General features: G+C 40.0%; 1 protein-coding gene across 3 annotated transcripts in view; it reads right to left on the bottom strand.

The window, feature by feature from the left end:
- Positions 1 to 2,080: 2,080 nt before the first annotated feature.
- COL8A1 (collagen type VIII alpha 1 chain) overlaps positions 2,081 to 17,810 on the bottom strand; it is a 151,904-nt gene continuing 136,174 nt past the window's right edge. For all 3 annotated transcript variants that reach the window (XM_019448153.2, XM_053903251.1, XM_019448151.2), the window contains 2 exons: positions 9,498 to 9,828; positions 2,081 to 6,735 (listed from right to left, as the gene is read on the bottom strand). In XM_019448153.2, coding sequence (XP_019303698.1) covers positions 4,829 to 6,735; positions 9,498 to 9,825 — 2,235 coding nt within the window. In that variant the 5' untranslated portion in view covers positions 9,826 to 9,828 and the 3' untranslated portion in view covers positions 2,081 to 4,828. The remainder of the gene's footprint in view (positions 6,736 to 9,497; positions 9,829 to 17,810) is intronic.

The following is a 17,810-nucleotide window of genomic DNA, read 5'->3' as shown; positions in this document are numbered from 1 at the left end:
ATTCAAAGCCCATCACATTAAAAGTGATTTCTTTAGGGGCGCCTGGGTGGCACAGTCGGTTGAGCGTCCGACTTCAGCCAGGTCACGATCTCGCGGTCCGTGAGTTCGAGCCCCGCGTCAGGCTCTGGGCTGATGGCTCGGAGCCTGGAGCCTGTTTCCGATTCTGTGTCTCCCTCTCTCTGCCCCTTCCCCGTTCATGCTCTGTCTCTCTCTGTCCCAAAAATAAATAAAAAACGTTGAAAAAAAAATTAAAAAAAAAAAAGTGATTTCTTTAAAAATCATCTCCAAAATACTGTCTGTTATTAGGTTTCATCCCATATTAAACTTCTAAATAATCTTGGAATATATAACCTTCTGTAGACTCTTGGAATCCTAGAGCAACTCATACCGACTTTGTCACTGCCTCCCACAGCAGCCTTGAGAGATTCATTCTTCATTCTTCCTTCTGACCTGGTGCTGGACCAGCACTCTGTGTTAGGCTATGGATGAAAGATGAAATAGTGCCTGCTTTCAAGAAGCTACTCTCTGTCAAATATGGGAGACAGTAACAGGTCAGTTACAAGGTAGGGAAAGTGAAGGGACAGAAGTCTATACAAGGCAGGGTGGTCACAGGGGAGAAGATGACTGAGTTTGAGCAGTACAGAAGAGGAGGTGATGCTTGAGCTGTGTTTTGAGGGGTGAGGAGGAATTATGCAGGAGACATGTCAGAGCATTTCTAGCAAGGCAGCAGCATGGAATGGTCTTTCTCTTCCTGAATCTAACTAGTGTGCATCCTCTCAGCACCACACCACATCTGTTTGTTTGTATATCACCTGGAAACTAATCTTTTGCTTAACAAACATCTTAATTTCCTCCAAACAGAAGATGATTTTTTTTTTAAGGGGAAGGGTCATGTTTTCCGTTGCTTTTGTATCCTTCACATTGCCTCGTAGTACTAGTAGTATCGAGTGCAGAGTAGGCCTACTTTGTGTTTTGTTTTAAGGCAAGGGGATGCTACAGACCCATTGTGATGATGGATTCGCCTTGCTTGTCCAGCATTCTGAATTCCAACTATTTATTCCTCCCTGCCTGTGTCACCTGTATCCGCCCTTCTGTTTACCTTTGTGACCAACAGTGTGTGCATACAAGATGATTGGTTCATGTTATGGAAGAGCTGTGGAATGAAATAGAACTAATTGGGCTGATTGGGAATGGAAACTGTGGTCTTGAGCTTCCAGACTTATGGTTTAAGCAAGTGAGTTAATCAGCCCATAGATGGGTGATACACACTTGTTTATGGAATGCTTTAAATGATATCTTCATAATATCATAGATGTAAGTTACAATCATTCTGAGCTTGATAAATCATCACAGCAGAATTCTTTCATCAGTGATACTTAAGACGCTTAGATTCTTGAAACAGGTCTGCTTCTGCTCTGTAGCTCTACTCACCACTATCTCCCCTCAAAATATTCGGCTCTAGTTTGGCTGGCTAAAATAGAATAGAGTATTTGAGGATTGGTTTCTTGCGGGGGAAGAGAGGTTTGTGGCAGTTTTTTTTTTTTCCTTTTATGATGGAGGTGATAGATGCAGCAGCTCATTCATTGTCCCCTAATATCTGTTCTCCCTTCTTCCATGTTAAGATAATCCCTGATTTTCAGCTGGGCATGTGGTTACCCTGAATAAATATTCAATTTCCCACACTCTCTTGGCAGCTTTGGGCAATGTGACTAAATTCAGAGCAATAGGATGTGGGAGGGAGTAATGTAAGCAATTAGGGAGCATGCTCTCCCGTTCCTGATGTTTTCACCTTTCCACTGCCTGGAATGTGGCTGTGATGGTTACCTGTCCTGGACCTTGGGGATGAGGGCAACAACTTTAGGGTGGAAAAGCAGAAAGATAGAAAGAATCTGGGGCCCTGACTGGAGCTACTACATGAGCACTGGACTGCTGATGCTCAGACCTGTTGTGTCAGAGAGAAATAATTGTCTTGTTTAAGCTATGATTTAGGTCTCTGTTTCAGCAGCTCATTAGTACATGGGAGATAAAAAAAATTATGAGGTTCAGTGTCAGCTGAGTGATATGAACAAGATGAGAAACATACTTTTAAAGATATTTAATAAGTCTTTTTTTCAAATCAGTACAAAAATTTAAATACAAAATTGATTTGCTATTGACAAGTCTCAAATCTATCATGGAAACTCAAAAAAGTTACCAGTCTATTCACCTTTCATGGTGTTCTGCAAAATATTTGAGAACAGTCACCCACTACAGACATTCTTTTCCTCTGCGGGATGTCATACTGCATTAAAACTCTGTGTTTAAATAACAATGCCAATTTTGTTCATTTCACATGGAAAAGTTCTGGTTGAATTTGAATTAAATAGGGATTATAGCTCTATCCCTAGATTTTCGAACATGTGGTTGTTTGTTTCATCTGCTTTTACACTAATGTGTTAACAGGATGTGCAACACTTAAAAGGGAAACACAGACACACACGATAATTATTTAAAACTCTTTTTTAAATTAAATGGAGTAATTCATTTAGTTCTGAGATTAGCACCATTGTAGAATACACAGTATTTGGCATAAATTTTGCTCCTCCCCTATCTAAAAGTTAGAAGCATATGCCTGATGATATACACACTCACACACATTTCATATATATATATTATATATATGTATATATAATATATATATATGCAATTGAGTAACAACCAATAAATAAGTTGGAAGGTATTTTAAAATGTGAAATTTGGTTTTACCTAAAGAGGTACTTTCTTACTTGGTGGAAAGAAAAAGCCCATACATGTACAGATAAATACGGATTTACAGATCAGCTGATTTGACTTGCTTCCAAGCCATTTCAATGCATCTGTTTAGCTGAAGGAGCCCAGTGGGTCCTTATTGCCTCCATAGTCATCAGTCCAAAACCAGCATCCTCAAGACCAACCTGAAGGGTATTTGGCCATAGAAACGCTGTCTGCTTTGAAAATGAAAGTTGGGTTGGATATCTTTTGATGGGAAAAGTTTGTCATATAATTAGCAGTGAATAAGAAACCCTCTGGTAATGAACTCATTTCTCTTTTTAAGAAATTGAGAAGAAATGGTGCTCGTTTACCATATAAGGGAAAAGACACCTATTAGGTTGGGGAGGATTTTCTTGATGGTTAAAATGATTCAGATTTGACATAGACACATTTCCATGTGTGTTTATACCGTATTTATTTGTGTATTTTTCCATCTGTACCTTTCCCCTCAACTTCTCACTTTTAATTTTGAGGAAGAGATACAAGAGTCCACCACTATAACCCCACATTATATCCCCAATTCCTTATAGTGTCAGCGGCAGACTCATAGCTGACTGAAATATTTTGTCTGCATTTTGAGACCAGATTTGAATGCCCGAAGCAGTTAATATGTACCTAAGTGAAAACCTGGAAAGACACTTATTTTTCTCGTTAAACTTGTATTGACCCTTGACTTGTGCTGAGTATGAGGTGAAAAAGAAGCATGGACTCTTATTTGCCGTTTGACATTTCATATAGCTCTTCCTCAGGTTGCTTCTAAAGAAACAGTTCTTTTCCTACAACTTTCCTTTTCCTCCTAGTATCTACAGTAGAAAATACTACATCCATTTTTTTAGTTTAAAACTTGAGAAATAATTTTTCAAAAAAATTATTTTCCTATGGAATTCTGAAACTTCTTTTCCTCCCCAAGTAAAAAATGACTTGGGTTTTGGAAATTGATTTTGGAACCTCAGACATACCAATTTGCATATATACAACACTGGGAAATTTCTTCAAAATTCAACAGCTACTGAGAAACACTTAAAGCTCCTTCATGGGTGAAACCTCATTGTAGTCATTTGTATGGGTAGGCAAGGAAGGGGGATTTTTATAGGCATGTAAGCAATTGAAAACTGCTGATGATAATGAACATTCCACAAAACTGGAAAGTTATTATTTTTTTCTTATGACTTCCACGTGCTTATGTTGGTTGGATCATAGTGGAAATTACATGGAGGGAAGAAAAAAGAAAAAAAAATTACAGAAAATAAAACAAAAAGAACCCTTGAGAAAGAAGTGAATTAACTACTGCCCCTGTCTCCCAGCTGGTTGTTTAGCTTCTTTCGTGGCACTGTCTCATGTCCCTCAAACGTCTCATCCAGTGCAAGGCACAGAGGAGGCACTGAGTAAATTACACGGTGGTCGATTGGTTCACTTGTTCTTTTAGAGAGACAAGATAGACAATTCTGAGTAGGACTCGTGCTGAGAAAAGATACAGCCTCTGACAGGAGGGAAATATCCCTTGGACTAAAACCCTACTGGTCCCCCCTTATTCTCTCCCGCTGGGGCTGTAACACAGCAGAACCCCTCACCCACATTCCATGGCAAAATATCTGCACAAATACAGAGGAAATTATGCAAGTAAATACGGTATGTAATTGTTATCAATGACATTTCTTTAAGCCATATTGATAAATCTTTAAACAGTATGAGCAAATGACTTTCATTAGCTATGATCTTTCATACTGAAATATTCTGAATGATCTGAATAAGCAGGTTATGGAAGCATATAACAATACAACAGCTAATATGATTCCAGTGGGTACAACACAAGTGTCAGTACTTGATACATAAATCTATCCCATCATTTTCAATTATAGGCTGCTGTGCAGAGCATTAAACATGCATCTTAGTTTTTATTTGTACACGATGGTTCAAATTTTCACTGAAATATAACTTTCCAACTATATAAATGTTTTGAAGCAATTACATTTTTCATTTGGATTTTTTCGGTGCATCATTTTCTTTTCTTCTATTAAATCTCTCTTTCTTTTCTTTTTTACATGGGATACAATAAATATCCTGAAAAGGAGGAATGAACGTACTGCCCAGCATACAGTCCTGCGGCCTGTTCTGAGGGCATCTGGAGGAACACTCGGTCTCCGGGCCTGAGCAGCAGCACCGCACTCCCAGATGCCTGGTCCAGAAAGCCCTTTTTGTACTCATCATACGTGTACATCATGGGCTCATTGTTCTTGAACAGAGCAACCCACACGTTGCCCCCCTTGCAGTGAACATGGTATGCAAAGTAGTAGACCCCAGGGACCTCGCAGGTGAAGATGCCCGTCTGTGGGTTGTAGTTCTGTCTGCCATTATAGAGCAGTTTGTCAAACTTCACCGGGGCCCCCACAGGTGGGAAGGGTGCAGTCAGCTCAGCTGTAAAGGCAGGCATCTCGTAGGCTGGCCCTCCATTCTTGCCTTTCTTAGCCCCATAGGCATGGGGGGGTTTCACTCCATCAATTCCCAGCCCCATGTCTGGCAGATACTCTCCATGGGGTGGTGGTGTAGGGGGCATCACAGCTGGGGGACCTGGGGGTCCTGGAGGGCCTGGGGGCCCTGGAAGGCCCGGCTGCCCTTGAGGACCAAGGGCACCAGGCTTCCCTGGGGGGCCATGAAGTCCTGCTACTCCAGGCTTCCCTACTCCAGGGAACCCAGGGGGCCCTGGGATGCCCGGTTCCCCTTTGGGGCCTGGCATTCCAGGTGGTCCAATGGGCCCACTGGGGCCCGCAATCCCTGGGATGCCTGGAGGACCCTGTAAACCCTGATCCCCTGGGATTCCTGGCTCTCCCTTTGGTCCAAGCAGCCCGGGAGCACCAGGGAGCCCCGGTAAACCTTTGAGTCCAGCTTCCCCCTTGGGCCCTATGGGACCTGGCAAACCCCTCATGCCAGGGGGCCCTACTTCACCAAGAAAACCTGGCTTTCCTGGGAAGCCTTGAAGCCCTGGCTCACCCTTGGGACCTGGTGGCCCCTGTGGCCCTACAACCCCACCTTCTCCTTTGGGTCCGGGAAAACCAATAGCACCTGGAGGGCCCATAGGACCTGGGATTCCAGGCAGGCCTGGCTCTCCTGGGGGACCCCCCATTCCTGGGGCTCCTACTGGTCCTTTCTCCCCTCTTGGTCCCAGAGCCCCAGGCAGACCCCCTATGCCCTTGTCACCTTTGGGTCCTGGGAAACCAGGTTTCCCAATCCCTGGAATGCCTGGGGGTCCTGGCAGCCCTGGCAGTCCTTGTTCCCCTTTCCCGCCTGGAAATCCTGGCTGGCCAGGGATCCCATCCTGGCCTGGTTTCCCAACTCCAGGCATCCCAGGAGGCCCTTGAACTCCTGGGACTCCAATAGGGCCTTGTGGACCAGGTTCACCTGGAGGACCTGGCTTTCCCAGGGGGCCCTGGGGCCCAGGGAAGCCTGTAACTCCTGGTTTGCCGACTCCTGGAAGTCCAACAGGGCCAGGAGGGCCATGCATCCCTGGAGGACCCTTCAGGCCTGGCAGACCTGGCATCCCGAAGCCCTTCTCTCCTTTAGGACCCTGAAGTCCTGGAGGTCCTGGTGGTCCTTTGGGTCCTCGCTCACCCTTTGCACCTGGTTGCCCTGGTAACCCTGGCCCACCTGGTTTTCCAATGCCAGGAAGTCCATGGGGCCCTGGAGGTCCTTGTGGTCCTGGGATCCCCATAGGCCCGATCTCCCCTTTGGGTCCAATTTCACCTTTTGCTCCGGGCATTCCCATGGCTCCTGGCTTTCCTGGCATTCCGGGCATACCTGGTTTTCCAATTCCTGGATATCCCTGTGGCCCTGGCTTTCCTTTGGTTCCAGGTATCCCATGACCTGGTAAGCCAGGGGGCCCAGGTGGTCCTCTTGGGCCAGGCTCTCCACGCGGACCTTGCTCCCCTCGTAAACTTGCTAATGGTATTTCTATTGGGGGAGAGGGGATGGGAGTGGGGGCAAGGAGGGAAAAAAAAAGAGAAAGAAAAATTAATATTTATTATTCCTTACTTAAGGAAGTCATGACGATCATTATTTAATTTTGACACCTTAGCCTATTACTTACTGAAAGGAAAGACTAGGAATAATGTGCTCGTCTTCCAGGACTGTGTTATCCGTACTTAAAGGACAATCAGGCTGATAACTGTTTTGTCATGTTTGAAATACTGTTGAGAACTGATATCTGTAGCTGCTTTTATCAGCATTGGTTATATAAAAAAGCTAAAAAGTAATGAGGAAACATTTTTCCAAGTACAAAACTCCAAAGTTTTGAGATGGTGTGTTTGCTATGAAGATTTTGGAAAATTCAAAGAAGGATGAAGAAAAATCAAAGTTGCCTATAAGCCCACTACTCAAGAGATAATCACTTGACATTTATATGTATTTTCATCTCATGTATTCTAGGTGTGTGTATGTGTTAAACAGTGTTGGCGTTTTTATTTTTTTTATTATTTATTCTACCTAATGTATTTTTCCATGTCCTTGATTTTTTAATACATTTTATATATTAAATAGATATTAATATATTTATATTTATATACTTATTTATATATAATTATATTTATATGTATTTAATATATATTTAAATATATATTTTATGCTAAATAATATTTCCTATTAATATTTTTGGCTAAATAATATTTTAATGTATCTTATATATTAAATACATATTTTGTGGCTAAATAATATTTCCTCTTGTGCTGAAAAGCAGTAGATGTGTTTAATGAAAGTAATTATCTTGTGGATTCAGGGAAGAATAGAAGCATTTTATCTTGTATGTGGTTTAATAACATCTTCCACGTCTGTCTCTAGAGCCAAATACATTTGCTTAATTCCTTTAATGTGCTATAGGATTTCCTGAGCCTCAAATATGAATTCTTTAATAAATTATTCCTCATTTGCAAATTAGGTTTCAAACAGGAGAAGTAAGGTACTTTAGGCTGACAAGCAGTGTGGAGAAGGAATTGAGCTGGGATTAGGGGCAGGAAGCTCTTCTTGGACTTGAAATGAGATCTGGACTGGGCCACTTAAGCCTTCACTGTTTCTGCTTGCCTCTCTGCAGCAAGGATAATATAGCCACACTACAAGATTAGATAATAGATAATGAAAGATGTTATGCTTTCTCAGATTGTTATCAAAATACAAAGCACATGTTTGTTAGGATGATTATGCTGTGCCTTACACGGCAATACAACTCTGGATCTTCTATGCTACTGAAATGAAACACAAAGAAATGAAATTTATGGCCTCAAAGTTTTATTTTAACAAATAGTCATATCTTAATCCTGACCATCATATTTTTCACTGAGCTACTGTCAGGGAACAAAATAGAACCATAGAACTTATATTCTTAGCAAATTCCCCAATTGCAATCTGGTACCCATCAGAATAAGAACAGGAAGTGCCACAATCCAGGCAGGCCACTCAAGAAAGGAAGAAAAACAATCCTGATAATCCCTTAAGTGGGCTATCAGCTCCTAAAGAGAAGAAAATTGGGAATGCTTCTGTTATGCTAGGTAGATATTCTAGTGCTATTAAGACATATTATTTCCAAGCAGTGTGTAGCTACTGTATCAAGAACTTCTGGGACAGGGTCATGTCTTACTCATCAGGAATCCTTGATGTCTGGCACAGTGCCTGAACATACTCTTCTTACCTAGAGTTTCTTGAATGACCAGCTGTAGCAAGTCAGAAGTTTCTATGTTGCTTTAGTATTTACTTAGCATTTTACTTACCTTATGCCACTGATTTTTCTCAACAAATCTTAACTTTACAGATGAAGAAAAGTAGTTTCAGAAAGGTTTTTTTTTTTTTTCATTGAGGTATAGTTGACGTACAATATTATATTATTTTCAGGTCTCTCATTTCTGGCCTCTAGGCCTCTTAGCACCAAATCCAGTCGTACCCCAGAAGTAGAGCTTCCTGCTTTTGCAGGGACCAGTAGGAATGGCCTCCACTTTCTCAAAGGGAATTGCTATGCCGATGCAGTTCCTTTCCTATAAATGCTAGGTTTCCTCAGAATCCAGATAAAACAACTGAAGTTTTAAGAAAGTGTCTCTCGCAGTGCTAAGCATGTTGTAGGTGCTGAATAACTAATGAATATGGCTGGAAAGCAATGGGAAAAATGTTCATCTGTCATGCAGTCCTTACCTTTTATAGTCTCCTTTTATCAGTTTATTAACAGGTGTAGTAGCTTAATTCAAGCACTCTTAAAAACAGTGACATTTATCCAGCTCCTAGATCACAAAATGCTTTCAAATATATATATTTTTAACACAGTAGGTCCTTACAACATTGGTGTCCCAATTCATGAGACTGACTTGTCACCTTTTTTTCCCCCATTGCTTTAATCCCCCCAGCATCTGGCCCAGAGTCTGACACAAAAATAGATGCTCATGAAATAGTTGCCAAATGTTTGAACAGATAATGAGTAAGAGAATAAATTATTTGTTATTAAATGTGTTTTGTGCCATTTAATGCTATTAAAATAAAGCACAACAGAAAACTAATTTTGTCTGTATTTTTAGGTCTTGAACTTTTTGAGGATAGAGTTTAGAACACAGTGAACATTTAATGAATATCAGTAATACATTCAAGAATAAAAATTTATAAAATGTAGCTTTTCCCCTGATCTCATAGCTGAGGATTTTGGAAAGCTGCCATTTCATAACAGCACAGGAATGTGATGTTACCTTTGCCTTTCTTAGGTGCTGCTTCCTTGCCCATTCTTGGCACTGGCTGAATTTCCTTCATATATTGGGGTAGATGTGGATATTCTTTGCCATACTGCATGTGGGGCAGCTCCTTGCCCATGGTAAGGCCATCTTTGCCCAAAGGCATGTGAGGTACTTGCTGGCCCAGAGGCTGGTATTGTGGAATTTGTGGTGGGATCTGAGGAGGAATTTGTGGTGGCAGCGGCTTGATCCCATAGTAAGCACCAGCCTGAATGAGCCTGATGGAGCCCAGGGAAATGGTAAGCAGCACTCCCAGCAGCTGCAGAGGGCCAGGTGGCACAGCCATCACCTGTGGAAGGAAGGAATGCACCAACATGGTGAAAGCCTTACAGGCCACTAGACATGTCTATTTAGAGAAAGAAGGGGGAGAAGAAGGAAACAGTCTTTATCAGCAGAACATCACCAGTGGAAGATAAATGAAAAGGAAGAAGATGGTGCCTTTTCAGGAGAAAACAAGCAAAAAACAGAAAAGAGTAGGAACTGTCAAATGAAGGCAATTAGTGGGATTATAAACTATGGGGAAATATCAATTCTGCCTTCTTCCATGGTATTGGAACCCTTGATTTTTAGCTGGAACAAAACAGCCCAGAATAAAGACATTTCAGCCAAGTGTGGCCATGTGACAAATGGATGTGGTTGTAATGGGTACAAATTCCAAGAAGGACCCTGAAAGAGAGTGGCCCTGTCCCTCTTCCTCCTTCCTGCTGGCTGAAATGTGGATACATTTGCCTGGAAGCAGAGCAGACATCTGGGACCAGAAGTGAAATCCGTGCACTGAGCATGGTGGAGCAACAAGCTAGAACAGACCTCAGCCTTGGCTGAACAAGAAGGTCCCATATTAATCCTTAAATTTAGAATTTGTTTACACAAGGAAGAGCTAAAGGTTTATCCTCTTCTTTAAATCATTATTCTTTTGAGTATCACATTTGCACTAAACTTAATCCTAATGGATTGAGTAGGTTGTCCAAAAGGAGGCAAACTTGGTGGCCAGTCAGGCTTTGTTAGTATGTGCCAAAATTCCATTCTAAGTGGAAATGGTAAGTAATTGATAGGCTTTATGCCAGGGACTGAGATTTTTCATCTACCCTTTAGCTGCTTTGGTGTGGTCACAAATAAATGTAAAAGTTGAAGAGCAAGCAGACAACAGCAATGCAAACCACAGAAGTCTTCTGAATTGGAAAGAAGGTACAATATGACAGTCCCAAAATGCCATTGTAATACTTAAATACCGTAAAGTCATTAGTTTAGAATCTGCTCATTTGGACCAGGAGTCCATTGAAGTTTATCTTGTACTATTATGAAGGAAAGGAGTTTACAAAGCAAATTAGTTGCATAAAATAGGGTTGTGTAACTACTCACATGAATAAACTGTACAAGCCCTTAAACTGTACAAGCCCTTTAATAGTACCCTTTTCAATTTGACATTTAACAGAAAAAATGCAAATGGGGCTTATAGGTTTATAAAAACCAACTCAAAAAGACCTCTGGAAATGCCCAGGGCTGAAGACCCAGAAGCCCAGGGAACTGCAGTGCTCACAAAAGCCCACTAGAGGACAACTGTGGTACACACTGAAGTCTGTTCTCCCTGGTACTGACAGGACATAATAAGGTGCTCCCCACACGTTATTAAAGGACTTGAAAATCTGAATCCTAAGTGGAGTGTCATCATTATGCTGGAGAAAGAAGTGGCAAGGTTCTCACAATTTTTAATTTCAGAATATTCTGAAGAACTTTGAATAAACTATCTCTAAATAATTTAATTTCCAATCTCCTGTGAGTTTGTTTTCTTTGCTTCTGCCTTAATTCTGGATCACAGTTTTCCACTTAGAAAATATGTGTTGACTTTGCGACATCCTATTCAAGAGGGATGCCAAGAGTGTGAACAGGCTACAGGAGAATTGGTTAATAAAAAGCACCTAAGAAAATATTTAATGGAATCTCTACCACAAAATTCACTGCTTTATAATTTTTCTAAATATACTAACCATATTTCCCCCAAAACATCTGTCAGTAAAATGATTTTTAAAACTTTCTCCATTTCATAAATCAGAATAGTCTCAAGAACTATTTGATTCAAGTGTATTCTACATAGTACATGTGCTGGTAAATGGGAGAAGATAGAATGCTGTTATTTTCTGTCTAAGAAGGATTATTATAAACCATTTGGAAAGAGCCACAAAATTGGTATTGATTTATACTCAATAGTCCATTTTATTTATTTTTTTTGAAAAGTTTATTTATTTTGAGAGAGAGAAAGAGAGAGCACGCGCATGAACAGGGGAGTGGCAGAGAGGGAGAGAGAATCTCAGCTCAGAGCCTGATGTGGGATCAAACACACTGTGAGATCATTACCTGAGCCAAAATCAGGAGTTGGGACACTTAACTGAGCCACCCACGTGCCCCTATGGTCCATTTTTATCTTAGATGGGAAAAGAACATCTGTTGTAAGTACTCAATGATAATTTATTAACTACTCATCAAACACAATGCTAGACCCAGCTAGGGATTATAAAGATAAATATAATATGGTCAATGGGCCCTGCCCCCACAGAGCTTATACTTTTTTTAGTAGGGATTGACAGCAGAAAAAGTGACTTTCCCATCCTCTTCTGTTCTCCAGTATCTTTAATCCTTTCCCCTTGAAGCAACAACTTTTCCCATTTTCCTCATATGTTTCCAGAGGTATTCTAAGAATATGCACATATAATACATATTCCTTTAAGACAAATTACAACGTACTATACAAACCACCATTCCTTACTTTGTTCACTCAGAAGACCAGAGCTTAAGACCTTATTTCTCAGTTTTGTGTATCTGAACAGATCTCTTCAAGTTCTTTATTTGTTAAAAATAAGACTCAATTGTTCTCTAGAGTCCTTAACATTCAGGGTTTAAGGCAGTCACCAGAGAGCTGGAAGTATTAATCTATACTAGAAATACATGGTAATACCTGGTAATGTATGAGCTGAGACTGAATTCTATCTTTGGGGATGAATGAATTTAATTACTAAACCCTAAACTTGTGGTGATGTCTTTAATAATAAGCTAGCATACTTGGCCCTTCACCCTTCCATCAATTCAGTGAATGTGTTGGATTATACTTAATAATTTTTAAACCAGGACAATCTAACGAAACATTGGAAAACTGGAAGGAAGCAAAATGCCTGGAAGAAGACCAGTTGAATACCAAAGGCCCAGTGGGATCCTACTTTACTACAATTATTTCCTCTTGTAGTATTGGCCTTTCTCTCCTGAAAACCACCTCCTTAGGTCTGCCATCTGCCATTTCTCTGGCTCTTTTTTTAAATAAACTTTGTTCAGTTTTAACTGAATATTTATGTAGGGGCCCTGGTTAGAATTTACTGCTTGACTTACCCTTACTGATTTCCCTCTTGTCCCTGAGGATAGTTTTGGTGGTCAAAGTGGTGCAGTGGTTCTCCCCAAATCACTCAAAAGAACATCAGATTTGTGTAACACTATACAAACACCTGGTGGGAGGAAGGAGCCTTGGAATTTCTACTGGGAAAAAAATGGTGGTAATGGATTTTCTTGCCCCCCCCCTTTTTTTTTTTACCCCCCCCCCCCGAGGACGCAAGATACAATAATGTTGTGAATTCTAGTTGATGTTTTCTTAGATTTATACTTGATAACTGGTACGTGTGTGTTCGTGTGTGTGCACGTGTGCACAAGTATACGTGAACATCAACATATATAATGTGTGCAGACAGTGGATCTTTGCCAGTCAGACCAACTTAGTGATGGGTTTCATGCCCTGTAGAAGACCAAGTTGAGTTGTAGCTATACCATTCCCCATGTCTATGACTTTGGGTAAGTGCCTTATCTTCACTAGGTCTCAGTTTCCTTACCTATAAAACAGCAACTATAAAAAATAAATTATAATCTTGGCCTCTCCCACAGAGCTGTTTGAGGGCACAAATGATAATAGGAATTTTTTTGTAAGCTGAAAAGCACCATTCAAATTTAAGTTATTATTAATGGAGTGTGACCAAAAAGACAAATCAAAACCAACTGAAATGTCAAAGAGTTTCAAAGAAAGATACTAGCCAAAATAAATGTGAGGTTAACTGCAGTAATGATAAACCTAACATGAATAAAACAATAATGGCCATTAAAATATACTTGTTAAAAAAGGGCAAAAAAAAAAAAAAAAGAAAAGAAAAGAACAGCTGAACCAAGGCAGTTATTCATTTTGGTGTCAGAGTTGCCAATCCTAATCATTTTGTATAGCTCTAAATGGTTCCCTATATTTGGGAAGGGCTGCAGAGAATTTCAGTTTCCTCATGTGACCTGTGATGTATATAACAGAATAATGTGATATATATTATTTTAAATGCTCCTCAGCATTTTCTCTTTGTATTTATCCCCGTGAGATTTTGGTTTGCTGTGCAAAAGAATGTTTAAGTATTTAAACCTTCACTCCTTGTCCTAAATCCAACTTTCCCTTTCACATGAGGCTAACACAACACATGCAAGTGTGTGTGTGTGTTTGTGTGTGTGTGTGTGTGTGGTAGTGGTGGTGGTGGTGGTGGTGGTCAAGCCTCTTCCATCTCCTCCTGGGTAGTCCCTCCCACAGGAGCTATAGTTTCTCAAGGCTTCAGATATATCACCCCTGAAGCAAGGGGAAGTCAGGCAGAATCCTACTCCTGTGATATTTACCAGAATTGTCTTCTTGGCTTTCCAATGCCTCTCAAAGAAGGTTCTCTTCTGATTACATTTCTCAGAGAAATTCATTCATTAAGTATAGTTATTTAAGGAGTGCCTACTAAATGTTACAAACTGGGTACTGGAGAGAGGAGTGAATCAAATGAGGTTCTAGATCTTATTGAACCCACTTTCTAGTGTGGGAGGCAGGCAATAATAAACAAGTTAAAAATAAATTTTATAATTTCAGATTTGACTACCATGAAGAAAACCAAGCAGGGTGAAGAGCCTGCAAGCAGGGTGAAGAGCCTGAGAATGCCTTGGGGTGGAAGACACTGTTCTGGAAAGAGTGGTGGGTAAAACATCTCTGGGGAAATAAATTTTGGATAGAGATGTGAAAGTTGAAAGGCTTACTTGTCTCTCTTAAGACACAACATACACACACACACACACACACACACACACACACAAAGTCTTTCTTATCACACTGGTAGTTATGGGTGCCTTTCACTAATGTAAACCATTGTTTCAGAACTTTACTCATCTGTGTCTATCTTCATTTTCACATCTTCATTGTATTCTTTTTATTCTAAGGGTTTCTTCTTTTTGATCCTCCACATTTTAACCCTACTGTATTAGTTTGCTAGGGCTGCCATAACCAAGTATCTTAGACCAAGTGGTTTAACCAACAGAAACTTATTTTCTCCCAATCGTGAAGACCAGAAGTTAGAGATTGAGATGTTGGCACAGTGGGTTTCTTCTGAGACCTCTCTCCTTGGCTTGTAGAGGCCACCCTTTCTCTATGTCTTCACATGGCTTTCCTCTGTGTGTTTGTGACCTTTATAAGGATGCTAGTCATGTTAGATAAGGGCCTATCCTACTGACCTCATTTTAACTTGATTTCCTCTTTAAAAAACCCCTTCCAAATACAGTCACATTTGGAGGTACTAGGGATTAGGACTTCAACACAGGAATTTTGGTGGATACAACTCAGCTCATATCACCTAGACAATTCCTCTAGACCAACTCAATTCCTACTTCTGCAGTCTTCCCTACCTTTTCAGCCATCATTATCTTCCTCTTCCTATTGAAAGTTTAACACAAAGTTAAATGCAGCTCATCAACCTTATGTTTTTTCCTGTTGCTTTTTGTTTTTTTGTTTTTTGTTTTTTGTTTGGTCCATTATACTTCAACATGATTGTAAACTGAGGACAAGGCAACTATGTGATATTCTTTCCATTTTCTCAATATCTATTTCTAGATAGATCTTCACAGTCAAAACTCTTAGTGCTGATGGGGCTTTAGAAAATATCTATTTCAGCCTCACTCTACATTTAGAATCCTACCTACACTAGTTGAAATATGAAAGCCTTCATATTTCCTATTTGAATATTAATCATGATGGAAACATTCATAAAGCAACCTATTATCTAGTTGTACAACTATTGTTATTTTTATTACCTGGTAGGAGCAGCTAGTAGGAGAGACCACCTTTTTTGATTCATATGGCAGGGTACATGTAGCTTACTTTTAGCGGGAGGTGGGAAGTGGACATTAAAAATATATCACAAAATTGGATAAGGCAAAAGATAGATGGTTACATGATCTTTTACTGTGATGCAAATAAAATTACCTTAGGATCATCTAACTAGGGATATGTAACTTTATTGCATAATTGATTAGTTTTACAGATATAACAAGTCAACTATGTTGAAAAGGATATGGTTTTATTGCTCTTTGCTATGTTACCAGTTTTGTATGTAACTGTATGTAACTCAGGATTTTTTTCTATCAGCTCATTATAATAAAAACCCCAAGGTTTATTTTTTTTTAATTTTTTAAATTTTTTTTTTTTATTTGAGAGAGAGACAGAGACAGAGACAGAGCATGTGTGGGGAAGGGTCAGAGAGAGGAGACACAGAATCTGAAGGAGGCTCCAGGCTCCGAGCTGTCAGCACAGAGCCCAATGCGGGGCCTGAACCCAGTGAGATCATGACCTGAGCCAAAGTCAGTCACTTAACTGAATGAGCCACCCAGGCACCCCTAAAGCCCCAAGTTTTTAATATTTTGTTTCAAACCAACTTTGTCACCATGTTAAATAAAACTTTGGCATGTTCACTTATGAATGAGGATTGTGGTTTTAGCATTTTGAGAATTATGCTTTGATGGGGACACACAAAAAAATAGCCAAATACATAAATATAGGCAGTTTTGGAAAACATGGAGAAAAACCAAGCAGGAGAGGGTAGGTAAGGAGATAGATGGTTATCATTTGTGGAGATGATGTTCTCTGAAACCCCTTTTACTAAAAAAATTGAGCCTTCTGTGCTTGGATGGGCTGGCACCTAGGGTTTAAAGGAAAAGAGAAGCAACTCTAAATCACAGAGGATAGAGAAATTCTGGGGGATTCTGGAGGAGATTAAGTGTGAGCAGAGTTGATTGCTGCATGGAGGAGAGTCCCAGAAAAGGAGACCTCCAGTGGAGGAACACTCAAGAAAAGAAAAAAACTCATTTCAGATGGGCTTTTTAAGTTTATTATAGAATGTATTGTAAATCCCCTTTTTCATCTCCTTAGAGAGGAAGAAATCCTAATCCTTCCGAAGAAAACCTAATTCTTTTGTCAGAACTGATTTTGAGGGAGTTAGATGGAAGAATGGTTCAATGCTCCAGGGTGGCAAGGGGCAAAATTGGTGACTGTATATGAGAAAACCAGAACTAGAGGATGGTTGGGGAAGGAGAGGCAATGAACATAAAAGTTATAATAATATTAGCTATGTTTTTGAGTACTTACTTTATGCCACCACCATGAACATACTTCAAATACATTATATCATTAATCTTATATCTACTTACTAAGTTTTATTTAATGTTAAACTCAAATGATATCTCCCCATCCTATATTTATAAAATTGATTATTTTACTGAAATTCAAGACTGTTAGATTCCAACTTAAAATCTTTAAATTATTCTTTGATTACTTTTAGGAGCTGACCTCCAATACATTAGCTAACAAATCTTTCTACTTTGTTTTACAAGGCAGAGATCTAACTATACTGTCACTTTTCTCCATCTTGTCCTCCAAATACCAAGGCTGCCTTTTTAGCTGAAAGAAAAGAAATTCTCTGTTATTTAGGATGAGATCTTGGACTGGATCCCTTACTTTCTGCTTTTTGGACTAGGGACACAAGCTGGGAGGCATTCATGAAGTCAGATAGCCACTGGCAAGGTGAATATGCTGAGATGAAGCCCAAAGAAAAAAACCTATCAGATGTTGGTCAATCACTTCAATGAAGGCAGTGGGCAAGATCATCATAAGCACTCATTAGTTTTAATCAATCTGCTTATTTACATCTACCAAGACTGATATAAGTACAAAGCAGCTTGAAAATTATATGCTTCACAGATGAATCTGCTATAACCAAGAGCAGCAAACAACCTCACTAATAGCTATCAGCAGAGCATGACCTCACAGGTCCTACAGAACTTGAGATCTCAATTAGGTTGTGTCCCCAGGTCTAGAAATGGGCCACCCACATAACCCCTCTGAAGCAAATGACCAACCCCCACATTCCACAAGTTCTCCAAAAGAGGAGATTTCACAATATTCTC

The sequence above is a fragment of the Panthera pardus genome, unplaced genomic scaffold (assembly GCF_024362965.1).
Source record: "Panthera pardus isolate Hobbes unplaced genomic scaffold, ASM2436296v1 HiC_scaffold_16, whole genome shotgun sequence".
Taxonomy (NCBI): Eukaryota; Metazoa; Chordata; class Mammalia; order Carnivora; family Felidae; genus Panthera; species Panthera pardus.
The sequence above is the reverse complement of the archived record's forward strand: the minus strand, read 5'-3'. Positions and strand labels throughout refer to the sequence as shown.